This window comes from Macrobrachium rosenbergii, chromosome 41 (assembly GCF_040412425.1).
Source record: "Macrobrachium rosenbergii isolate ZJJX-2024 chromosome 41, ASM4041242v1, whole genome shotgun sequence".
Taxonomy (NCBI): Eukaryota; Metazoa; Arthropoda; class Malacostraca; order Decapoda; family Palaemonidae; genus Macrobrachium; species Macrobrachium rosenbergii.
Window position 1 is genome coordinate 34,098,074 of NC_089781.1, and position 27,507 is coordinate 34,125,580.

At 41.7% G+C, this 27,507-nt stretch overlaps 1 protein-coding gene across 1 annotated transcript in view; it reads left to right on the forward strand.

Moving 5' to 3' along the window:
- The window catches only part of LOC136826787 (sortilin-related receptor-like), a 330,233-nt gene that overhangs the window by 164,962 nt on the left and 137,764 nt on the right, over positions 1-27,507 (forward strand). The window contains exon 15 of the mRNA XM_067084222.1: positions 19,373-19,490. Within this exon, the coding sequence (XP_066940323.1) occupies positions 19,373-19,490 (118 nt within the window). The remainder of the gene's footprint in view (positions 1-19,372; positions 19,491-27,507) is intronic.

Consider the following 27,507-nt stretch of genomic DNA (forward strand, 5'->3'; position numbering starts at 1 on the left):
TTAATTGAAACTAATAGCTATGTAGTTACTTGATAAGTACATATAAAACTCTAAAAATGGCATTTATATTATTAATTCTTCCTCAGTATCCCAAGTGTACCTGTGAACAGTGACCATTTTTTTTTTTTTTTTTTTTACAATCAAGAGAATACTAGTTCATTATCTAGAATATCCGTACTTATATTTATGATGCTGATTGTTACTTTTTTTTGGTGCATTCATGTTGTCTGTCTTTTCTTTCATTAATTTGCATTTAGCATACATTTCCACTCTAGATGGCAGTGCATCTTGTTTACTTTTATTATAGAGCTGTATTGTCAAATGCCACATGCTCTTGCTGAAATAAGTTCTTGTTTTTGCCGCCTCATTACTCTCCACAATCATAATAACAAAGAAACTCGGTGATAATTGTGAAGACCTTACAAATTCAGGGAGATGAAAATAACAACAAATAATTGTCTTCAGTGTGTGAGGAAAGGTCAGAAGGCACTGTAGTGGCATGAAAAGACAAATTGTCTACAATTGGTAATGCAGATATGGTGGAAATTAGCAAACAAGGAAATATCACAAAGAAAGCCAAAGTTGTTTTGGGCTACAGCATCAGAATGGGTGTCATTTTATGCTTATTGCTTGAAGAAGAAATACTGTAAGTTCATTGGTACCACAGTCATAAAATCAGCTCTCTCTCCATGAATAAGATAGTGATGCTTTATCTTGTATGATATTGCATAATTGAAAAAGCCAACTATTTTAATAATTTTTTAAAGCTTTTTCTTATCTCTTATGACTCCAGACTTTACTTTGGATGTAAAAATGCCATATTTCAAAGTCTAATAACTTTCAAAGTACTGATAATGTAAAGGAAAAATAAACACTGCACTGCATATTATCCTATATAGAATATCCAAGAAAATAAATAAAGCCTGTTTATTTTTTGACATATTTAGAAAAAACTTGAAAGCAATGGGGGTTCAGTGCCTAATATTATATTTCATGTAAAGGTAAACTAGAAGAATGCGATTATAGATAATTTTTGGAAGTGGTATAGTGTTCATTTTTTATGTCTTATGAAAACATTTCCTTCCCTGCTCAACAGGTTGCAGGGGGCAGTTACTTGTACACACTAGGTGACCATGGTGGTATTATTGCTGTACAAATGTACCAGGCAAATGGCACAACAAATGTCATACAATATTCAACAGATGGCGAGGCGTGGAATGAAGCGGCGTTTTATGATGAGGTTAGTAGTAAGTTGAAAGAATGTGATATAATTATGGTGTGAAGTTACTTCCTAGAATTTTATATCTGAGCACATTGCAAAATAACAGAGAGTTAAACTACATTATAATTTTGTTTTCAGAAAATTCGTGTGTATGGACTTATCACAGAACCAGGAGAGAACACAACTGTGTTTACGATATTTGGATCGAATCAGAAAAGCATCAGTGGATTTTCATTAAGGTTTGTTTTTGTACTGATACAGTTTTTGGCTAGGTAAATTCAACTATATATTCATACTAAGTATTTAATTTACTACATATTAGGCACACTTCAAAAGTTCTTACTTTGCAGTGAATAATAACTTTTAGGTACCATTGTGTGGCCTTCATGTTCTGAACCTCATAATTCACTTCAGCTGGTTGCATGTATCGTAAATATTAGGATGGTAACACCTCAACTTATGGACTTCTCTACTTACAGTTACATTGTTACGATTATTTTCTGCCGTGTTACCATTTTTGAAGTGATACATTTTAAATAAATCTCTTAAATTGAATGCTAAGTGTGAAGCACAAGACAGTTGGTTAGGAACAGACTTTGTTACTTATCAGGACGTTAGATCCCGGAAGCACTTGATACGTTGAGTTGCTATTGTATTAGGTGTAGTCTGTGTGCTATTAGCGCTTTTGTTCCCACAATTTGTTTCACTGATGCCTTGCTGGTAAACTCTCAAAGTGTTTCAAAAATGATTCCCAGATTACTTTAATCATTGAGAGCTACTTTACAATTATCAATAAGTTATCAAGGTGAAACATAACATATTATTATTCTTAAAAATACAGTGAAATTAACAAATAATAGTACTTTGTGACACAGGCATCCCATATCAAACTTGTCAACTTTATTTTCACTGCTGTCCCCTCATTGCTCTTACATTTATCCAACAGCATTTGTTGTCTGCTTCAAAGTTGTCATACTGGCCAGCACTGTGCTTATTTTTTACTTTTTCTGTTAACAAGGTAAAATATCTGTAATATGCTCTGCATTAAAGTTTATGTACTCCATCACTGTACTTTATATTTTCATATATGTAACTTACCAAGTAGTATGGCTATACCCTTCCATAAATGCGAGTTAAAAATTTTGAAGTTCATGTTAGCGATTTGTTTTATTTTATAGTAACTACCCCTGCCTCTCTATCGGGGAACAATAGGTACAAAGTTAACAGCGATCATCACTACTTTCTCTGCTGGCTTTACCATCAACATTGAATGGTTTGATGGTTGAATTTGAGGTTTTTTCTTTGCTTTTCCTGAGGATTTGGTGAAGTACCCATTATTTTGGTAGTTTTTCAGCTTAACCTAGTGGTTGCTCTACAGTTTATTTATGATGCTCTGATTCTAGTTAATCGTATTAGGTGTTGTAGTAGGGAGGTTGCAAGACCGAATGACCAGTAACCTATGATAGTCATATGATCTGTGCAAAATGTAGAGGACAAGGATGTTCAAGTAGATCACTTGTGATGAATTTGTTGGATGGGATGAGATGAAATGGAAGGTTCTTGGGTCTTATTTGGATAAGTTAGATAAAGATAGGAAAAGGAGGCACTATTAGAGCCGAAAAGGAGAGCTCAGAGTGCAGAGCCTGTCACTAACATTTAACTCTCATTGACCATGCATGTCCTTCTCCTTCCTTTGTTTATCCCCCATCCTTAGTCTAATGATTCTCCATCAACTCCTATTCCTGGCTCCCATGCTTCAGATCCTGGTACTGTAGCCAGCCTCAAGAGAGTCGATCATAAATTCGATCTTGTTAATACTGTGTTTAAGTTGGGTGAATGGCAAAGTCCTTATGGATGAAGTGCAGAGTGTTAAACAAATGTCGGTGTCAGTGCCAGTGGAGGAGGTGGCTGTCCGTTCCATCAATGCTCCCAGATGAAGGTCACTATCACCCCTGAACCTTGGGAGCAGACATACTGGAGGGTCAAAGGAGGTTAGCGGGTTTGCTCACAGGCAGTTGCCGCCTCATCCAACTCAGTGCTTTTCCAGTTCTGACAGCCGTTGCAGGCTGAGTGCAGCACCCACCAGTTATTGTCTGACTCTGATAGTGACTCAGTGCTAATGCTAAAGGCATTTTGTTGGTTCCCAGGTGAATCTTGTCCCTTGAAGATGACATGAATAGAGCGCTCTCCCTTTCTCCGGCATTGCAAAGAGACTGTTCGGCTAGTCCGCCAGCCAGGTTGCAGTGCGTGGCGCTGATCCGATTCGCTCTTTGGGCGCTCACGTGACGAACTTCATCACTCAGCTCATAAGCGCTCTTCTTCTTCTAGGCACTCATGAGGGTCCAGGGTGTTTAATCAGACCATCTCCCAGTCATTGAGCGCTCGTCTTGGACTCAAGAGTGCCTGCCTCAAGCCAGCTCGGCTCCCCACAAAGCACTCGGCGCTGCCGATCCCGCGCCCAACTGTCACCCTAACTCCACTGAATGCACACACCTACATTGTCTCCCGCTTATGTGCCTGAAGATCCTTCTTTTGTGCATATCAAGAAGCAGTTAGAAGATGTTTTAGGCCTTCTGCATAAGGCTCCCCGTCACATAAGCCTTTCAAGACCTTATTTTTTTCTCCTGTTTCTTCAGAGGAAGTAATAGTACAATGACCAGACCCTCCTCTATGGCTTATGCTTCCCCTGATGAGATATTTTTGCCAATTTTTCCTTGCACTTCCAGCCAGCTGCTCCAGTGTCATTTCGCTTCAAGTTCCTTATGAGAAACCAGCAGATTCTAGTTTGCGCCTACCTCAGATGGTTCTCTCTTTTTCTGAGAAAAGGTTTAGAGAGGTAGAATTGGTTGTCTGTTGTGAGGGAACAAAGGGAAGGCTGCTTTGCCTTTCCTCCTGCGGATTTTTAGCAGAGATTTTTCTTGTGGAGAAGCTCCTTCCAAGAAGGTGCTCTTCTAAGTTTTTCAGGGTTTCAGACTCAGCTTTGCAGATTGGCTTTTTCTCTGGCTAAAGCTGGCATCGACTTGGCTGTGGATTGGCTGGATTGCCCGTTTTATCCTGTGTAGATAAGGCAGTGGGGATGGACCTTTCAAAGTTGTGGGTCTTTGCCAGGGAGTTTTGAAGCATAAAGTTCACATCTTCCTTCAAGACAGCGTCATTTTCAGAAGTTCTTTTATGACTTCTGCCCTAGGATAAAGGTTGTTCCCAGACTATGGTAGAAGGAGACTTGCCACTGATTTGCAGAGGCTTTCAACCCAAGACCTTCTTGCACAATCTTCTAGATGTAATCGACCAAAGGAACTTTCTGCCTTTTCTTGCCAAGTGGTGCCTCTGCAGCAGCATCCCTTTCTGACTAGACAGGTTTCTCGAGGCCCGCTCCAGGACTTTCTTCTCTTTCTATGAAGCATGAAGGACTTGAACCAATTGGCTATCAAAAGTGACTCCTCTACCCTTGTGCTATGCTGGGAGCAGACTCTCCTTCTGGCAGAGGTGTAGTACTTGGCGAGCCTTGCGATCAAGGACCTAAAGATCTGATTAAGCCAGCCTTAGAGACCTTCCTCTTGTAAGGACAACTCGCAGTGATGGCAAATTTGTACTTGAGCTCTGGGTCCTGCATATCTCTCTCGGAGGAATTTTCTTTACTCCTAACTAAGAAGACCTTTTTCTTGTTGCCTTGGACTGCCAAAGGTTTTACAACCTCTTGTTCTGTTGTGTTCCCTAAGTCATCGGGGATGGAGACCTGTCTTTCGCCAGCAAGGATCGGTGAATTTTGAACTTTCTCCCCATTAAAAAAGCTGTTAGTTCAAACAGAACAAATCAGTCTGTGTTATCCTCCATCCTCCAGTGGGCAGCTGGATGATAACACTCGACATACCAGGGCGATGTATTTCCACATTCATAGACAGATAATTTTCAGGAAAAATTAATTTGTTGGCAAATTCTTCCAGTTTTGGCCCATTGTTTCAATCTTCCACTGCCCCACAAGTATTCACATGAGTGTGACAAAATGTGCAGGTGGCTTAAAACCTCCTAGGTATCAACAAGCCTATACATAGCGACTGGCTCTCTGAAGTCTCAGGAACGGTGCATGATTTTTTTTCATAACTAGATTGCACTAAGAGGAACTTCGACTTTAATAAATCAAGAGGTCCCAACTAGCCCCAACTAGGAGATTCTCTATGGGGATGAGGATCAACTCTATTTTGGGGTTCTCCCTCACCTGATACTAAGGATAAAATTCTGTCTTCAGTCAGTACAGGACCAGTTTACCTTGTTACTCAGTTTACTTAGCCAATCAATGGATGAGTGTGGAAAACCCTCTCATAAAAGAACAGTTTGTGAAGCTAGGAAGACTTCATAAAGGCCTTAAAATTTCTTTCTACATCCACAGCTGAACAGAAGACATCAGCCAGACACAGTTCGTTCCCAGTCACCAACTAGATAAATTTGAGGGTCTCCTTTGTGTGGGTCCAGGAGGCTTTCAGAGAGGGAAAGTCTACAACTCAACCCCGATTCTCTTCTTTGGGGATGAGGATCAACTCAGGTGAGGAGTTTGGGACATCCCAAAGTTTCCGCCAGTGGTCTCTGGATCAAAGGGTGCATATAAATGCCAAGTAGTTATCTGCCATTCAATGTTAGGGAAGCATTTTGAAAAAAAAAACAGAACCTTGGTGGTACATTGTGACTGCACCTGGCTTGCTCAGCTATCAGAATCAGGGAAACCCACTTGTTTTCTTTGTCAGACAGGACAATTAGCGATTTGGGCAGACCAGAATCAGGTCAGACTTATCACCAGATTCATCCTTACCGGAACAGGTGCAATATTCAGTCAGACGGATTGTATAGGTCAGGTCCTTCCAGCAAGTGGACCCTGGCATCCAGTGTCTGGGCACATCCTCTGAACTTGTTGTGGAGCAAATACTGTGGACCTGTTTGCCACATCTAAGTGCTCGGCTGTCTTTTGTTAATCAGTCCCGGATCCTCAGGTATATAAGCGACAGATGCAGTGCTGATAGACTGGTTGAACCTGGACCTGTATGCCTTCTGCCATTCAGAATGGTGAGGGCAGTTCTCAACAAATTGAGGAGTCCAGAAATGTATCGATGACCCCTGATAGCCATAAAATTTTGGCCTCTCAAAGAATGGTTCCGGACCTTCTCTGCTTCTTCTGAGATTACTCAAGGTTACCCTCTTTAAGTCCACATCTTCTTAAACAGCCTCATCTTTAAGTTCCAGTGATGAAGACTATCAGGCTCTGAAGGCTTGACAGGCGATATCAGACTCTTCCGAGACTGTCAGAATGAAGGCTTTTCAGCAAGCTGCCCTCCATTGCACAGATCTCCAGATTCTTAAGTCTACCAGCTGAGTCTACCAGGCCCATCCTGGGCTGTCTTCCACAGGTGGTGCAAACAGCAAACAACATCTCGCTTCATCTCTTCACCTGAAAATCAGTAAGCCCCTGTGACTTTCTTCAAGCCTCAGGACTTCCAGGACTCATCTTCAGCTGGATTACTAAGGGCTAAGAGATGACTGGGATCAGTCTTCAATAATTAGAGGTGTAGACTTCGTTTTCAATGTAAATGAGGATCTGATTAAATGTGTTTTAGTGACTTGTGACAGGTGAAGGACAACTTCTGTCATGGAACCTGGATGTTGTAGTTAAATGGTTATCGGATCCTGCTTAGAAAACTCTCCGCGCCATTTAGTACCGGGAAAATTTAACAAGAAGACTTTTTCTTGTTGTCTTGGCAAGGGACAAGAATAAGCAGTTACAGGTAAAGTAGGAAGCTAGTTGGAAGTTTCTTGAAGAGAGATGCTGTATGCACCTTGATAACTTGGATGATCCTTAAGAACAGTAGTCCGTTTAAACTTCAGCCACGCTTGTTCCTCTAATAAAAACCTTATAGGCGCTTCAAGACCAGAGGAAGAGGTGCTCAGGTCCCTTGTTCCATGCCCGATTGGAGGCGGACTGGAGGCATTTAGACAGGACAAAGAGAATCAGAGGCCCTGCCATTTGCCTCTGGTGCAACAGGGAGCAAGAACCCTTCCAAACTGTTGTCCAAGAATGCTTTGTCATTTTTTCTTAGAAGTCTGATCATCAAGGCGCATTCTCAAATAGCACCATGTCCTACCTTCCTTTGATTGGAAAGCACACATACTATGCCTTTAGGCATGTCTGTAATATGTTGCTCTCAACTAACCTACAGTCGACTTATTGGAAATGCAATTCCCTTTTGCCTCACATTGTCTTAAAAGAAATTGAAACAATGTATGAAAATTGCAGTACTTAGGTCCATTATCGATGGCCAGCTTGGTATTGGGGAGGATGCACTCCACTTGCAACCCTTCCTGGTCGTAACTCCTTTCCCTTGAAATTTTGGATGTCGAGTTTTTTTGGGGAGCCTGGGTTACTTAGGTTAATTTTCTTGTGCCCACCAGTCTGTGGCAGTGGTATAATGGCTTTAATCTTTATTGTTGTTGGTGTTGGTAACCATTTTTATTGGCTTATTGTATTTTGGTACTGTGCCCAGGGCAAGAAGGGCAGTTTTCCTGTTTTGTTTATGGGGTTGAGTCTTCTTCACTCTAAGGCCCCCTCTCAAAAGTAGGGACTTCCTCTGGCCATTCCCTTAAATTGCTACAGGTCAAGATGAGCACCGAACAAGGCAGTAATCATCTACTTTCCCCTTTGTTACCAGGTAAGGTTCCAACAAGCATTTTATCAGTGCTAACAGATTTTTATGTTGCAAATTCATCTGGCTTATCCGATTACTTTTGAAAAGAGATTATGTCTTTTATCCCACTTCCTATCAATGTGGATTCAGCTATCATTACTTGGTGGGTTAAAATATGAAAATAATATTTTCATAATAGAATTAAGTTTTAAAACCATTGATCAGAGCCCTCCCTCCTCCCCTCTGATGAAATATTAAGCACAAGTTTTGATGATCACTGTTAACGTTTTACCTGTTGTTCCCCTGATAGAGGGCGGGGCTAGTTACCTACACTATAAATAAGCTAATCGCTACCATGAACTTTCAAATTTTTAACTGCTGCGTGGTGGAAAGTATATCTATGTAATTACTTGATAAGTATACTGTACTGTATATGAAACGTAATTTTATTATAAATAAATATTTTACTTTATTTCTGCTAACATGGCAAAATGTCTTGGAAAGGCTCAGGCTTAAAACAGACGTTTAGTGATGCTGACTACCTGTGTAATGTAGCCAGATGATTAAATAACAGTAATCAAGCCAGCCGATAAATCAGAAAGATATTTTTGCATCTCTGTGAGCATTAGGCAGTACAGTATAACATGAATTGTCGTTAAAAAAAGAAGGAATAATGGCAGAAAATTAGAGAAGGAACCGTTATATGATAAAGCATATATCATGTAGGTTAAGGTTAGTAAATCAAACAATCATATACCCAGGGTAGAGCATATTTGATCTGGTGAGCTTCTGTAAAATATATTTGAATTACTTTTTGACATTGGTGAATTTACTACATAATATAAGGTTTTTATTTTTAGAAATACATTTTTTTAATGGGCTTATTCTCCAGATAAAGGAAAGTCAGTATCATATTTAAGACTTTTTTTTATTTAGTTGGAGTTGTCGGCATGTTTGACCACCAAGTTTTTGAATTAACAAAATGTTTTTGATTAATGATGTTGGTCTATGAGAAAAACTTAGCAGTAGTATAAAGTCAAGATATTTAGAGTTTTTCACTGTTTAAGGAGGTTACTAATTTCTATTGATTTTTTATTTCTTTTTATCTTGTAGGTGGATATGAAACCAGTGTTTCAGTATGCATGCAATAAAGATAATGACACAGAGACATGGTCTCAACTGATGGTCGAAGAGGACACAATTGTTTGCTTGGAAGGAAGCAAGTTTATGAGCGTCGCATTCCACATGCAAATTGTTATAATGGGATAGACTATGACAGACCTGTATCAGTAGAAGAATTGCCCTTGTAACAGAGATGATTTTGGAGTGTGATTTTGGATTCAAAATTACTGATTCTCTAGATTGTACTGAGGACACAGATGATGCCATTAATCCTTATGATGCACCAGCTGTTTGTTTGCCTGGACATTTTTACAATAGAACAAAGGTTATCGAAAAGTCCCAGGTGACACGTGTGAAGGTGGGCCAGAGTATCTTTATCGCCCTACAATCACTGCTTGCCCAGTAACTTGTTAAGTGACGATCTTTACATAAATAATCTTGGATATTTGCTACTATAATTTTTATTTTTGTTTTATGGCAAGAATATTTGTGAAATATTAAATGAAATATTTTAACAAATTTTAATTACGTTTTTAATGTATAGGGAGGAGCAGGAGTTCTTGTTGGTTTCTACGCCCAGGAAATCATGCGTTATGATCTAGTTAATCCCCAGGCTGGACTAGAACCACTGCCTATTCAAGGCTTAGAATGGTTATTGCTCTTGATTTTGACATGAAAATAACAGTGTCTATTGGTCTGATGTTGATGTGAAAAGAAGATAAAGGTATGTAAAAGTGTTTTAAGACAATCTTTGAAATTGGTATTGATTGTGTGGCAGACCCAGTTTAGTAATCCTCTAGGATTAGTGCTGTCAGTGCACATCACTTGTTGCACTGTAAACATCATTAAAAGATTGTTGCAGCTTCCCATAACCTGAGCTGCACCCACTTTTAACCTTTTACCACTTCAATCTTGCTGCCTAATCTCTCAAACTATTACTTCTTGAGTGCAACTTTGGGCTTTCTTCAGTTTCACCATGAGATCCTTTATACTTCATCTCTTTATTTTCTGGATATTCATCTTGTCTGACCACTCCAACTCCTCTTTGCTCTGTCTTGAGGTGAAGAGCTGGAAAGTCCTCCATTGCATGGGTTGACATCTTAAATTTCATAAATTCATCAATCCAGTTCAGTTTATGAAATGAACTGCATGCATTGATGGTGGTGCTCTCATAGGTAATGACATTGCCTCAGGCAAAGCGAGAAGTTTAGAAGTTTAACCTATGGGGTTTCAGTGACTAATGAATCCACCCAGGATGCAAAACAAAGACTTCTGTGGTCTCTTCAGTACTTTTACTATTGCTGTAATATATTATTTACTATATTGTATTGTAATTTAGTATAGTCTATTCTTGATACAAGAAATGAGAACTATTCTGGGAAAAGTCAAATACAGCCCAAACTATATTTTCTTCATGAAAATAATGAGGATTTTGTTACTTTTGCGATAGGTATAAAACTAACAGTTTAGTGTAACAGTTATACATTGGTTATTGTTTGTATTTAATTTTGTGTTTTAATATCCATCATCAGCTGTCAGTGTCAGTAAGTAGTGTTTAAGCAATATTTGTTGCTTCATACATGTCTGTTCAAGAGAGTTCTAAATACTGTATTATTTAATTGGCAGTTTGTTTTAATAGTTGTAGGAATTAATGAAATCCATTGGTCTCTGTGCTTTTAATAGATACTGTGTTTTGTTAGCTATCATCATCTTTTCTTTGCCTCTGCTGTTCCCTGAGCCTGCCCCAGCACAGTATTGAATATACTGTACACAATCCACACTTAGTTGCAATTACATTACTTCTACAGCTACTATATAGTTGTAATTGCAGTACATTGTAAGCTAACAGGTGTATGCCTTGGTGAAATTGATGTAAAGTGTCTTTTTAGTAGTGTTTAAGTTACGCATCAGTAATATAGATGTGAATAGGGAGAGTTTGGGCAGGATTCTCACCCCAACAAAGCAAAAAAAAAAAAGGCCTGAGTAATTTTAACTTATTGGGGCTTGAAGTTTAAAATAAGATAAGTGATTGTAAATTTGTTGGGGAATTTTTCTTGCTAATTATTTTATATAATTGACTTACCAAGTAATTACATAGCTACTACCTTTCTACACAGCAGTCTAAGAATTCAAATTTGTTTTCTGCCGGCTCCTGACTAACATCGGTGGTTTTGTGCCATCATCATCATCATTTTTGGAATTTGTCCAGTCTTTTGGTGAAGTGTTAAGTATTTTGCTTTTTTTGGTGTCGCCAAAGATTTTCTTTAGCTATTTAGTAATTTTGTTAGCTGTGGTTAACTTTATTCTAAGTAGCCAGGATGTCTGACTCTAGTTGTTTTAGTGTTTGGTACTGTTCGAAGGTTGTAGGACTAGGTTAGTTAAGAACCCTTTTGATTCTCACACTAAATGTGTGAAATGTAGGGGCAGGACTGTAATACAGATCTTACTTGTTCAGAATCTCAGGATTGGGATGGAGCAAAAGTGGAAAGCTTTGAAATCGTGACTTAGCGAAATTGGGGACTATGCTTGAACGGAGATAGTGAGTGCCCTGCTAGGTTTAAGAATATGACGGGTCAGGACCTTCATTAGAAGGGCCCCTCTCCCACTGCTCCACTTGGCAGGACACTAACAAGGAATTTGAACGTGCTGCACAAATGTTGATGAATAACTTTTTCACCAACAAACTCATCAACAAAGAAATTTGAACTGGTCTGGAAAAAATGGTATAGTGGTGAGAGCTCACAACCTGCTCCCCAAGATGACATCATGATATATTATAAGGCCCGGATGCATCCCCAGTACCGTGAGGATGAGAGCTCCATGAAGAAAATTGTCATGGAGAACGTCACCCCGACCAAAGACAATAAGAAAATAAACCTTGTAATTTATTATAAGAACCACCGCACCCATGATCTCGTGATGAGGAATAACCCCTCTCCGCCAGCAAGAGAACCCCTAAAGCAGAAGAACGTGGTCTACCAATTTGTATGTCATGTCTGAGGATGTCCCGGCGTTTATATTGGAATGACCACGATGGCGCGTCTGTCAAAAGGATCTCCTGCCACACCCAGGAGGGTGCCATCATGAACCACGCCGTGCTACCCACAATATTTCCATCTCCCGTGACAGTATTATACAAAATATAAGTATAATCGGAGAGCCGCCGACTTCAACGCTCTGCGCCTGCTGGAGGCGCTCCTCATTGAGAAGAAACCTACAATGAATACGATGCAGGAGGCATCGCTCCTACTACCACGAATTCGAGAAGGGTAATGCCGAACACCCACCAAATCCAACAAATACCTGATAATGACAACCCTGAGAATGGAGATGCTGATGAGCGAAGCGCCTTGGAGACAACCCCGACTTCAAGAGAAAGAGTAAATTATGATATCATTCATCCTCCACCAATAATAGCCAAACTACCGATGATGTCAGTCGGGCATGACCTCACGCAACGGCAGGCCAGTGGGAACGCTGGAATGAATGATATTCCCAGGTTGCAAAGATCTGTCAGGATCAAGCTTTGCCATAAAAATTTGGCTTGAAGTTCGCCGACTGCAACCAATCAAAATTCGCTGTCCGTGACCCCCCGCTGAAACCCGTGTATAAATTCGGAAGGACCTATGCAACCTGCCAGTCCTCTACTATCTCATGCTGAAGAATGACGGAAGAGTCTGTCGAAAGGTCGCGGCAACAACTATATGTCATAATATTCTAACTGTATAGAATATATAAGAAAGAGAATCAGATTTTTTTACTCTTCCCCATGAAATGACAAATATGGGCTAGCTGTTAGCACGCACCTCCAGTGAAGAGAAGTCCAATAAGGAAAATAGAAAAAGTCTTCTACAAAATAAATGCAGCTGAAGCAGCAATAATAGTCAATAAAACCTGTTTAAAAGAGGGTCTGCTGCCAAATCATAATAATAATAATAATAATAATAATAATAATAATTAGGCAGGAGGCCCTGTCGGAAACAATGATATTTTGAAATATGTTGCTGATTCAACTGCATTCAGTTTTAATTTCAAACTAACGAGCTACAGTATTAAGCTGAATATAGGCAAAGGTCAACAGTTCTCCAAAACATTCTTTCAACTAAACAAATATAAACATTATAAAACCACCCAGTTGAATAGGATGACTGTGATAGACAGACCCCCCAAAATAAATATTAATAATAATACTGTAAGATTAAATAATATGTAATAAGATGAAATAATATGGACTTCAAAGACAGAGAAAAGATAGTAAGAAATTAATTTCCTCCTCCATTCTGGGGACCCATTTATCTCTCTCTCTCTCTGTTTTTCCCACTGAGATGAGAGAATTTTTATGGTATGTATATTTGTTTTGTATGATAAATGTTAATAATAATAATAATAATAATAACAATATTATAATAATAATAATATACTGTTATTATAACATTTGTGCATTTTAAACAAACAAACAAATTTCAACCCCAATCTTTTCCTGTGTCTTGGAGCTCAGGGGGGAGGGTGAACCTGTCAAATATGTCAAATTACTTGACATTTCTGACCAAGGGTAAATGTTGCCACAACGCAGTCAAATCAATTTCCCTTTTTCTTCCTTCCTCTCTCTCTCTCTCTCTCTTGCCAAAGGGTAGGATGTGAGGAAGAAATAGATAGATAAATAGATATTTAGTTCAGCTCTCTCTCTCTCTCTCTCTCTCTCTCTCTCTCTCTCTCTCTCTCAGGAAAAGATATTGCTAATATGAGTCTCTTTAACCATTCGGTATTAACACATATGCACATTGTTTGTGTGTGTGTGTGTGTTCATAGTGTTTTAAAATGCATAGTACATGTTTGGAAGACAAACATCAAACATAAATTTTTTTGTTGTCATTCGCTCAAAGAGAAAATGGTTTAATATTCTTCAAGAGATTAAATAAAAGATAAACTCTCTCTCTCTCTCTCTCTCTCTCTCTCTCTCTCTCTCTCTCTCTCTCTCTCTCTCTCTCTCTCTCTAAGCCTGTACACAGCTGGCTGAATATTAATTAGTGGTAACTCATTCTCCCTTTCTATTTTGGCTGGAAGGATTAGAAGTATGTATATATATATTTTTAGGGTACTAATGTTTAAGATGACTTGAAATTATATTAATATAATCTCAAAGATTACAGTAATACAATAATAATTTGATATATATTTGATGTAGGATGATACTTTAAGTATAAATTGTATAAACTTGGTATTTGAACTTTCAAGATAGGCATTTTAGAGGTGGGTTCTAAGTATTCATGGATATTAACTATTCACGGGGTTTTGAACGCATCCTCTGCCAAGATGGAGTGGTTTACTGTATCCAAGTTGGCTGCCTCCACAAGTGGTGTTGTTCCTGGAGAGGACTCCACCTCGGGAGACTATGTCAGTCTGGAGGTATAGCCATCTCCTACCTTGCCCACCAGATGGCAAACCTATGGGCAAACCTGGTGTTGAAGAGAAGGGGTGCTGTCCTGACTTGGATCTCCAGGTCTGTAGGTCCCGAGTTGGCATTGACCCTAGGAAAGGAACGTTGCTGCGTTCTGCCTCTCTCCTCCCCTAGATAGTTGGTGGATGCTGCAGTGGACAAGCATTGGGGGTCAAGGCAGCTACCGTCTTGTCCATGAGGCTGTGGCTAAGACTGGGTCTTCGCGTGGCACTGCAGCCCGACCTTGGGGTCAGGCTAGAACTTCCTCGGCCCCTAAGAAGGCCCAGGTTTGAAGGGTGCCTGCAGGAACACCCAGCCTCCTCCTTCTGCCGGAAAGTGCGTGCAATTGTGCTGCTTTCAGCCCACTCACCAGTCTGGAAAAGGGAGCAAGGGGAAGAAGAAGAAGAAGGGGAAACTTAGGGACTGCGTTCCTTCCAGCTGCTGCCATTGGTGGGAGGTGTGCTTGTCGAGCCAGTGGGCAACATGGCAGCGATAATGGAGTGGAGACCTGGGTAGTGGATGTCCTCCTGGAGGGATGTCTACTCCCCTTCAAGTTTGGCCACCCCCCTCACCAACTCAGGTCCTTCTCTTAACCCACGTTCCTGGTTTGCCGAAAGATCTCGCAGTCAGGCAAGAAGTGCAAACCATGCTGAGCAAGGCCACTGTGGAAATTGTGTCGGATTGGTCCCCAGGCTTTTACAGATGTATCTTTCAGAGAGAAAGCCTTTGGGGTTGGAGACCAGTCATAGACCTCTCCCTTGAACTGATTCATTCACCAGACTAGGTTCATGATGGAGACGGCATGCTCTGTGCTCACCTCCATCATGGAGAAACGACTTCATGCTTACGGTGGACTTGAAGGATGCATATTTCCAAATACCCATCCATCTGTCCTCCTGCAAGTACCTTTGCTTTATCCTCGGGAAGACGGTGTTCCAGTTCAGGCACTCTGTTTCAGGCTCTCAACTGCTCCTCAGGTGTTCACGTGAGTGTTCACCCTGTTGTCAGCTTGGGACCATTTACGTGGGATACATCTGTTGAGGTGTCTTGATGATTGGCTTATCCTGGTGAGCTCCGCTCACAGTTGCGTCAGGACAGGATCAGCTCCTCGGTTTTGCCGTGATCTAGGGATTGTAGTAAATCTTGAGAAGTCTGATCTCACCCAAACAGAGGATAGCACGGGCATGCTGATAGATATGGTAGCAGCAAGAGTCTTCTCGCGGCCTTGTATCAGCAGGTTTAGGAAGGCAGCAGCTGTTCCTGTCTTGACAGGAGCTGCCAGCTTGGCAATGGCAAGTTGTCAGCGGTCACCTGTCATCATTGGAGAAGCTGGTCCCTCATGGGCGACTTTACCTTCGTTCCCTTCAGTGGAGACTGAAGAATACTGGTCTTAGTGTCGAGACCCGAATCCTTTCTCATTCCTCTCGGTGGAAGTGAGAGAGGATCTAGGCTGGTGGCTGGACAACACAAACCTCTTAATAGGAGTATGCCTGCATACTTTCCTCCAGACATGCGTCTGTTCTCAGACACATCGACCGAGGGATGGGGCGCACACCTGGAGGAGTTGCTGACTCGGGAGTGTGGAACTGAGATGACAAGCACCTTCACATCAACACCCCAAAGTTTAAGGTGACCTTCCTGGCCTTCCAAGAGTTTCAGAATCGAGTGATGGACACTCCGTGGGTGTTAATGAGTGACAACACCACGGTGGAGGAATGTATCAACAAGCAGGGCGCCTCGTATCCCTTCTGCTTCACCAATTGACGATGCAGGTGCACGAGTGGGCTGTGGCTCACTCGGCAGAGCTGTCAGCCAGATACATCCCAGGGAAGAAGAATGTAGTGGCAGACAAGCTCAGCTGCCAGAATCAAGTGGTAGGGATGGAGTGGTCCCTTCACTCGGATGTCACAGAGAGGTTGTTTGATCTGTGGGAGCATCCAGTCATAGATCTGTTCGCCACCTGGCACAACAGAAAGCTTCAGGTCTTCTGTTCGGCCGTGCTGGACCCATGGACCACTGTGGAGAACGCTTTTCAGCACCCGTGGGACAACCTCGACGTCTATTCCGTCCGTCCATTTTCTCTAATTCGCACGGTGATCAGCGAAGTGTTTTTCACCCCGAATGTGAGGATGATTCTGGTAGCTCCCAAATGGCCACAGGCTGTTTGGTGTCCCGACCTGCTAGCTCTGCTCTCCGAGGCACCGAGAGAGATTCCTCCTTGGTCCAACCTTGTGTGTCAACTCCGAGTAGAGCAGTAGCAGTAGGCAGTGCAGTCCCTGGGAAAGTGGGCCGTCTTCTTTGGTTGGTGTCGAGATGGGGTCTCTCCAGTCGGAGCTACTATTCAGCAGGTCGTGGACTTCATCTTCCTGTGCCGAGAGAAGCTTTCCTTTTCAGCCATGAAAGGCTATAGGGCTGCACTTGTTCTTGTCTTGTGGATGAAGGTGTAGACATCTCCTCCTCTTGGAGATATCACAATTGATGAGAACTTAGGTCTTGCCCACCCAGGATCTCAGGCCCCCTGCATGGGGTGTGATTTCGTTTTGAGGAGCCTGAGTGCACTGTACGAGTCTTTGCGAGAATCATCAGACAGGGATCTGACCCTCAAGACCATCTTCCTGCTTGCCCTGGCATCGGCTAAGAGAGTAGGAGAACTGCATGGACTTTCCTTCGATGTTAAACGCCAAGGAATGGGGGTAAGTTACACTCAATTTCATCCCGGTTTCATAGTGAAGACTCAGAACCCATCGGTCCGTAACGCTAGGTTTGAGTCCTTACGATCCCTTCCCTAGAGGATTTTTAGATAATTATCCAGATGAAATGCTACTTGGTCCTGTTAGAGTGCTACAGTGCTATGCAAAGAGGACTCATCATCTCCAGCCTGAGTGTCGATGACTCGTTAGCACTGGCTTGTCCAAGCAAGAAGTGCCCAAGAATATGATTTCTTTCTGGCTTTGTGAGATGATCAGAGAGTGTACTGCTGCTGGTGAAGACGACAGACGTACCTTCTGCCCGAGACCTCACTAAGTCCGGAGCATTGGTCCAACCCGTCGCATTCCGGAAGAACCTGTCAGTTCCTCAGGTGCTGAAAGCCGGGGATGTGGCCTTGATAGACCACTTTCACCTCTTTCTACCTTCTGGACATAGCCCACAAGCCCTTTGACACTTTTCCTTGGGACCTGTGGTGGCTGCTCAACAAATTGTGTAGCTTACCTGGCTCCTCTAACAGGAAAGGGTTGCATCTCGCCTGAGATGTTCATTTATGGATGTGAGAATGACCATGAAGTGACTGGCCTCTCCTTCTCCATCCTTCTCATCCTTCCTCTTTTCCTTCAGGCAGAGTGGATTCAATCCTTTACATACTGGAACTGGCGGTCTATGCAGCCAAGTCTATACATCGAGCTTCTTTTCTATTATTCCTTCCAGGATTATAGAAGCAAACCTGCTCCTTCCTCTAGCAAGGGGAGGAAGGAGATCCTGACAGTAAGACAAAACCGATACTTGTATTTGCCTCACTGTCTCCGACTCTTAAGGTTCATCCTAGCCTATTTTCATATGAAGTTACGGTTTCCTCCCACATGCGAGAAAAGACCCAGAAGTGTGACAATTGATCTTGCGGTACTACACCCTGATCAGTTTGTCAGAGGCAGGTTTCATTTCCTTGCTCTAAAAACCAGGAAGAGAATTCCAGGTGTAGCGAACTCCAGTTAGTTCAAGAGAATCACTCGGATTCCTTCCTCCTAACTGTACAAAACTGCGGTCCTTTACATTACATTTTTATGCCCACCTCATGCCACCCCTCAATCTGACACCTGTGCCGAAAGAAAAATTGGAATGTTTACGTCTGGGTGGGAAGGGCTTCCACCTATCGGACAGTAGTTAACTGCCTAACCACCATGTTTGAAAGTTCAGCAGCCATTTCTAGCTCCGCTGTAAGTAATTCCTAATTAAGGACCTCAGGTTGTATAGTTTGGAAAATACAATTTACTTTAAAAAATTGTGATATTAAACACTTTTATATATTCTGTGGAGAGTAAATGTTGGTGTAAAAGCACGTGTCATGTGTGTTTCATGGATACTGCACAAAATTACAAGAAAATTGAGTATTGGGGTGCAAGCAGGGTTTTTAAATAATACAAAAGGTAATCACTACTTGAAACAAATCAGGTTGCTTTGTATTGCACTGAATTACACAAGACAGAATTATCATAGAACATAGCATGGTGAAGATTAAGTTGACCCTCTTTTCTCTCATATACAGTCGACTCCCAGTATTTGGAGGTGATACGTACCACTACCCCCTGGGAATAGCTAAAATCCATGAATTCTTAAAACCCTCTGTTAGTGCTTATAACTGCCTATTTTGATAGTTAAAAACACCAGAAAACCCTCTAAAAATGCTTATACCTGAATATTTTAGTAGTTTTATCACAAAAATTGCATTTAGTCTTGAAAATGATATGGAAATACAGTAACTTGTGAATATTTCTCGATGAAAATACCGTGAATAGGCGAATTTTCTGCAATGGTGTGTACTATATATGTTCCATAGAGAAATCCGCCAATAGGCGAGTCTGTGAATTGTGAGCCCACGAATCCAGGGGCTGACTGTAATGCCAAGAAATAGCCAGCTTTCATGTCACATGTTGCTGCGTGCCCTTTTTCATTTGAGTTGCCCTCATTTTATGAAGTCTTATTGACCCCAATTTAATATGTATTAATAAATGAAAAATTAGGCAACAGAGATTCAGTATTTTAATGACTCATGTTTATGATGTAATCTTAAGTTGAACACTTTTGTTCCAACAGCGGTTGTGTTTGATGGCCATCACGATGTTGAGACCCTTGTTGACAATAACCTGCATAGTGTAGAAGGATTAGCACTTGATTGGATTGCAAAGAATTTGTATTTTGTTGACGGAGAACGCAAGACACTTGAAGTAATTCGAACGGATATATCCAACTATGGACGGATGCGCAGAACACTGTTGGACAGTAAAACCTTGGATAATCCCAGAGGCATTGCTGTTCATCCTGTACATGGGTTAGTATAATTATTTTTGACTCTTATGTAACAGTCAATGTGTAACAGTTGGCCTTCATGTGTTGACATATAAATATCAATTGTTAAATGGTTAGCGTAATGTAAAGTGGTGACTGAGGGCATTAAAATGTCAGTTGTTAAATGTTTAGTTTAATGTACACTCGGCAAGGAAAGTGAGGATACAGTTTTTTTAAATCTTCGGACATATATGGCTCAATAATGCAACATCTGGCAACTTTAGAAAGGAGGAGCTTCAATCTTATTGTTTGTTTTTGCTTGACCTATAACTTTCAATCATATTCTACGGGTTCTGAAATCATTGATACTTAAACGCCGGTAGTAAGCTTTACAGTATTCGTTCAAGTTGTAATTTGCAGCTACAGTTCTGAGCAAAATAAAAATTTTTCGACATAGCCTACCAAGTAACCTTACACAAATGAATTTATGACACCACAGTGAACGGAATGCTTGCCTAATCGGAAACACGATCTTCCATAATGAAATCAGGAGTTAAATTTGAGCAATGTCCGACAAAAACGTGGGGAATAGTAAAGGAACGAATGCAATGTTATGAGAGAGAGAGAGAGAGAGTGAGTTGCTGTTGTGTAAAGCCTAGGCCTATATGTAGAGCTACCCATTTCATTATTTTTTCTTTTAGAGACTGAGCGATACTAGAGAGAGAGAGAGAGAGAGAGAGAGAGAGAGAGAGAGAGAGAGAGAGAGAGAGTTGCTGTTGTGTAAGCCTAGGCCTATATATAGAGCTACTCATTTCATTATTTTTTCTTTTAGAGATTGAGCGATACTATATTTGTATAGTATGTTTTAGCAATGGAGAGAGAGAGAGAGAGAGAGAGAGAGAGAGAGAGAGAGAGAGAGAGAGAGAGAGAGAGAGAGAGAGAAACTATGACAACGTCAAGAAACATCCAGTTACTTGTGTTTTCCTGCCAAGTCGCTGTTCCTCACATCAGAGAGAACGCTTCTTGCGGATTTAAATAGATTTGTCAACCTACCTAGCTGTCACAACATTTACTGCTATTAATTCCAGCTGACAGTGAAATACAAATATGAATGTGTAAAAATTAAAGAAACTATAATTACCTCGTATGATCATGCAATAATAAGCCTGTTCATAACGGAAAACGAGTAAATATTGCCGTTCTGATAAACAGTACTACACCAAGATATCCACACACTATCTTTTAGATCTCTATGAACGAAGTCATCTGAGAAATTCTGATTACTTCGGACATACATGGTTTTTTAAGTATCTGAACGTTTTTGTTTTGCAGATTTAAGATATATGATATAATTTGCATTGTATTTTCATATTCTAGAGTAAATTTACCGAGATTATGTGTTTTCTGTAAGAAAAAAATTAGAATTCGATGAACGAAATCTAATGAAAACTGTATCCTCACTTTTTCTTGCCAAGTGTACATTAGTGACAGTGAGGGCATTTAAATGTCAATTGCCAAATGGTTAACTTAATGTACAGTGGTGACAAGGAGGGCATTTAAATGCCAGTTCTAAAATGGTTAGCTTAATGTGCAGTGGTGACGGTGAAGATCCTTATGCCAGTACATGGTGATTTATATTTGTCAAGGCTACACAGGAAATTTTCGTAAAATCATTTCCATGATCAGTATCATGATGACACAGACTCTGTTATTAATTCCAATATACATTGGTTTTACTGTGATCTGGGCTTGTTGAAGGAATTGAGAGCAGCAGTAAGAAAGGAAATGACTGCAACATAGATGAATTTGACCAGTATTACATGGTGTAATGGTAGCTGGGGCACTGACAATGAAGATGGAGGAGTTTTTGAAAATGGGGGAACTATAGAATGATAAGGTTTATGGTGGGAAGATATTTTTATTTAGAAATTGTTGGAGAGATGTGATATCAAGTGACAGGAAAAAACTGAGATGTCAGACTGAGATGGTGTGGACAGGTGCTGAGAAGGGATGAGGAACAGTTGTTTAGGAAAGCTGTAGATATGGAATTAGCAAGATTAAGGCCTAAGAGAAGGCCAAGGAAATATGGAGAAGGGGATAGATGAAGACCTAGACTTGGTGGGTTTTCAGACAGAGAGAGCACAGGATAGAGGAGACTGTAGAGAACTAATTTGATGTCAATTCCCTTGACAGGAAAGCGACTTGAAAACCATGGTGGTGATGTGTTAGATGTATTGCCTGGGTATACTGGCTTGACTTTTTGTATAAGCTTAACACAAGCTTTTTGTTGGATTACAACTAATATAACCAGATGGCCAAAGTCTACAGTTTACAGCATCTGTCAGTGACACTCATAGATTCATAGATTCAAGACATCACTTAGGCACATTGGCTAGACAGTTACATTAATGCTTATGGTGTAAATAAAAAAAAAAATTCCTTCTTGGCATCATATCTAAATTTGTATGCATACACTGAATACTCCATGTATGAAAGCGTAGGTTCATTTTCCATAAAAAATACACATAACTTTTTAAAATTGGGAATGATGTGTACAAGCATACCATATAATAAGATGATAGTGTTCACTTTGTAATTTTGATCATTATATATGTAACTTACCAAGTAATTACATTTCTTATAGTTTCACTCGCCAGCAGCTTAAAAATTTTGAAATTGCGGTAGCGCTAATTAGTGTCGGTGTATGTGATTAGTTCTCGCCCACTTTCGGGGTAAGAGAGGAACGACTTCCACAGTGAGATTCAGTTGTTTTTCTGGTGGCTCCGACAGTGGTTCATTTATGAGCAGTCAGCTTAAATTTTGGCTTCTGTCACTTTTCTTTTTGAGATTCTTCCTTGAGTGAAGTACTTGTAGTTTACGGCTTTTGTATTTATGTTAGGTTCTCTCTTAGCGAGACCGTTAATTTTCAATTTCGGATGCTTTTTCTTCAATTTGACTTAGATTATAACTTGATTGATGACTTCTTAGACTTAGTATGCCTGACTCTAGTGCTACTAGCCTACGCTATTGCAGCAAAGGCCACAATACTAGGCTTACTAAAGAGAAATATAACACTCACTCTATGTATGTAGAATGTAGGGGACAAGAATGCTCAGTTGATCAAACCTGTGATGAATGTCCAGAGTGGGATGCTAGAAAATGGATGGTTTTGGGGTCTCAATTAGCAAAATTAGATAGAGACAGGAAACGTAAGGCGGCCACTAGAGCTGAAAAACAGACAGTAGATAGCAAGACCGTAGTTAGCTCTGCTGATGATGATATTCTTGCTTTACCTTTGCCTGCTCCCACTGTGTCAACCGTTCCCAATTCTCCAACTATTCAACCTACTCCTTTACCTAGCTCGCTCGCTCCTGAACCAGGCCCCCTTGCCAGCCTCGAGTCGAAACTTGTACGTAATTTTGATGTCAAAATGGAGTTAATTGTGGATACTGTGGCCCAGTTGGGTGCTTCAGTGTGTGTCCTTATGGACAAATTGGAAAAAAGTGCTAGTGTTAGTGAATTGTCAGTGGAAGTGGCGGCTGCTCGTCCCGCCGCCGCTCCTAGGCAAAGGTCACTGGCATATTCCCTACACCTGGGAGCTTAGTTAAGTATACCTTAGTTTAACCAGACCACTGAGCTGATTAACAGCTCTCCTAGGGCTGGCTCGAAGGATTAGATTTATTTTACATGGCTAAGAACCAATTGGTTACCTAGCAACGGGACCTACAGCTTATTGTGGAATCCGAACCACATTATAGCGAGAAATGAATTTCTATCACCAGAAATAAATTCCTCTAATTCTTCATTAGCAGGCCGGAGACGTGAACTCGGGCCTAGCAGGGTGCTAGCCGACAACTCTAATGACTCGCCTGACGAGGAACTTAGACCTGGAGCAATCATACCGTAGGCCCAAGGGAGGTCGGTGGGGTCTGCCTATGGGCAGTTGTCACCTCAGTCAGATCTGTTGCAACTTCCCAGGTCGCGGCAAAGGATAGCCTTTGGAAAGGCATCCAAACGGAAGTGAGTAGGCTATCTTTGAGTTCTGAGGCTTCCAGTCCTGAGAATAGGTGCCGCTGATGCTTTAGTGATGAACTCAGCCACTGAAAAGGCCCGTGGCGGACACGGTCCACTCCCCTCCAGTGCCTTACAAGAAATGTAGGGAGCCCATGCAGCAGCCTTCTTGTAGTTTCTGGGATTCCCGAGAACGCTTTTCTCCAGTGTATCCTGTGCGTGAGCCCAAGTGTTTGTCTGCTTTTTGAGACGCTCCTTGTCTCATGAGTGCCCAGTAGCGCCAGAGCAACTGACCTCCCAGCAACTCCCGGATGCTTGGTAGCGCCCAGTAGCGCCCGAGCGCCCATTAATGCCCGAGTGCCCATTAGTGCCTGTTCCTCCAGTTATGCCAGGCGCCCGTCATCGCACAAGTACCCTTCAGTATCCAAATGCCCATCAGCGCCCAAGACTTCAGCTCATGGAGAGGCTGTGCCTTCCTTAGAATGCTCGGCACTTTCCCTGATGTGTCTGGCACCTGATACCAAACTCCTGACAACAGCTATCCCAACGTCTTCTGAGGACATGACGGACCCATTGCTAGCTCCCATTCAGCGTCAGCTGGTGGACATCTTAAAGTTGCTCAAGAGAGAACCACCTTCTTTGGCCCAGGCCCCTCAAGATTTGCTTCTATCCCATTTCTTCGGAGGATGAAGGTGAAGTTGGTGAAGTGGATCAGGGCTCCCCTCCAACAGCTTATGCAGCTTTGATGATGTACTTGTTGCAGAACTTTCTGGGATTCTTCTTGCCTCTGGGCCTGGCCTCCCTGGCTTTGACGTTATTTCTCAGTGACAAGCTTTCCGACTCCTCCAGGTTACTGAAGATGGCTCTCAGTGATCTGAGCGGCTGGCTCTCGAAGAAGAGAGAGCAGGGAAATCTTCCTTCAGCTATCCTCCCTCTCATCTTGTCTGCAGGAAGTATTCTTCATATGAGACTGGAGAATCTCCCTCACTGCAGTGGCTGTCTCCTCTCAGGGAGACTTCTCAGGGCTTATTGACTTGTCTAGGAGGTCAGCCTTGCCATTGCTAAGGTGATGTTCTCCCCTACAGAACTTGACAACCTTTTTAAGAACTTGTTTAGGATTTTTGAAGTTTTAAGCTTTTTAGACTGGCCGGTGAGGGTCTTAGCCCTCAAGATTAAGAATTGCTCTTCGCTTCCTGAGGAAGTCTTATCGGATTGGCTGAATGTCCTGTCGTGCACAGATAGGGCATTAGAGAAGGCTCTCATGAGTTAGCCTCTCTCTACACAACGGGAGTACTGAAGGAGAGAGAGCTCTGGTGCTCATTCACTACGAAGAGTGTCACGGCTTCCAGAAGCCTGCCCTATTGTATTCTCCTCTCGATTGCCAGCAGCTCTTCCCTCAGTTTACTGTCAGCGACATTTCTTCTGAACTTCAGAAGAAAAGTACACAGGACCTTTTAGCTCGCTCATCTAGGCATCCCAGGGAGTCTCCATCGACGAGTACCAGGACCCATTCTCCACTTCAGCATCTGTCCTTTTGAGGTGGCAGAACCAGAGCTCAGTCTAGGCCTAGGACAGAACCTCGCCTCTCGTCCCGACCTTTAAGAAGCCTTCTTCCAAGCCCGATGCTAAGAAGTGAGGATCCTTTCCTCCATGTGCCAATAGGAGCCAAGCTCCTTCTTCATTACTGGGAGAGGTGGAGCACAAGAGGAGCGGAGAAGTGGATTGTGTCAGTGCTGAAACAGGGCTACTCCATCCCATTCAGGGAGAAGGCCCCCATTAGTCAACATGCCTATCATGTTGACCGCTTGCTTGGTAGGATCCGAGAAGTATTCAGCCCTCTCCAATGAAGTGTTAGCCCTCCTCGAGAAGACAGCCATCGAGGACGTCTAAGAAATCCAGTCGGACAGTTTTTACAACCGTCTCTTCGTAGTCCCCAAGGCATGAAGGGGTTGGAGGCCAGTACTGGATGTAAGTGCCTTGAATTTTTTTGTCGAAAAGACAAAATTCAAGATGGAAACAAGTCACTCAGTCATGTCATCCATTCACCGGGGCGACTGGATGACAACTATAGACTTGCAAGATGCCTATTCCACATTCCTATATGTCCTTAGTCCAGGAGATATCTATGTTTTGTGTTTCGCAACAGAGTGTACCAGGTTTGGGCCTTATGCTTCGGCCTTTCAACTGCTCTGCAAGTGTTCTCCCGAGTTCTTGCTCCGCTCTCCAAGTGGCTTCATCTGATGGGGATGAACATCTCCCTCTTCTTAGACGATTGGCTCCTTCGATTGCCATTGAAGGGGAGGTGCATGGAGGACCTTCGGAAGACCCTTCGTTTATCACAAGAGTTGGGTCTGCTAATCAACTTTCAGAAGTCTCAGCTGGTTCTATCACAGAAAATTTTCTATTTGGAGATGATGATAAACTCTCAGAGATTCAGGTTTTTCCGTCACCCAAAAGAGTCAGTCGTGCTTGAAGAAAGTCGACGAGTTCCTCACCCACCAAACCTGTTTGGCGAACCAATGGATGAGCCTTCTCGGTACCTTAGACTCCATGGAGCAGTTTGTTTCCCTAGGAAGGCTCCATTTGAGAACTCTTCAGTTTTATCTGTGTGCCAGCTGGGACAGGAAAGCTCATCCAGACACATTTGTCCTCCCGATATCTCAAGAAATCAAGGAGGATCTCCGGTGGTGGAAGTCAGAAGGCAGGCTATTAGAAGGGAAGTCCCTTCTTCCTTTGAAGCCCAACCTAGACCTCTATGCAGACGTGTGGGATCTGGGTTGGGGAGCGCTTCTAGGCACCCAAGAAGTGTCAGGAACATGGTCCTAGTTGTATATCTTACTTTAACCAGACCACTGAGCTGATTAACAGCTCTCCTGGGCTGGCTTGAAGGATTAGATTTATTTTACGTGGCTAAGAACCAACTGGTTACTAGCAGTGATGGGACCTACAGCTTATTGTGGAATCCGAACTCATTATGATGAGAAATGAATTTCTATTACCAGAAATAAATTCCTTTAATTCTTCATTGGCCGGTCGGAGAGTCGAACACTGGACCAACAGCGTGCTGGCCGAGAGCTCTACCCACCCCCGCCAATGAAGAGCTAACATGGTCCTACAGTAGGAGTAGATTCACTGGCACATCCTCATGGGGCTGACGGCAATTCAGCTGGGCCTTCAGCATTTTGCTTCAATAGTCTGCAACCAAGTAGTGACTGTATACTCGGACAATACTACTGCCCTGACTTATATAAAGAAGGAAGGGGGACATATTCGTTCTCCCTTTGTGAAGCAGCGAGAACTCTCCTTTTATGGGCAGACCACCGAAAGTTTTTCTAACCTAACCCATCTAAAAATGCTACAATTATGCAATCCACCCACCTGTTCACGTTGTTCTTCTTCTATAATATAATCCAGCTTACGACTACAAAAAACCACAAAACAGACTTACAACCCAAAATTAACCATCTAACCATCAGAGAGCTTTCTCTACCACACCACACTCTTTTCAACACTCCTGCCTACATTTGTTTACATGTTGCTCCCTCCCACCATTTGTCATCCTATGACATCACTTCCTATTACGTCACAACAAGAACAGATACTTTAAAACATAAAGAATGCTTTGCTATAAAAACATCTCATAAAATTAAATGTGCTTTTTATACATTTCATAACGTGCATACCATTTCACTAATGCAGAAAATAAAAATAAAATAATTATGATTAACCTTGTAAAATTAACATATAAATCACACTTATCTCCTTCTTCCTCCCCTCCAACCTCCTTTTATCCTAATCCCCTCTAATCTCCATTATTCTCCAATTCTTTACCTTCTGTGTAATTTCTAATACTTTTCCCCTAGAAATATCCATCTCACCTCCTTTATTTCTCCAGATTCTATTGTTCTCTTATTGCTGCAATATCAGTTTTTAATCTCTTACTACTTACTCCAGTATTTGATTTTATTGCAGTCATTAGGGTTTTACTATCAGTTTTAACCAATGCTTCTAATTTCCTCGCTCTTACTATCTCTTCCCACAAATGTTTG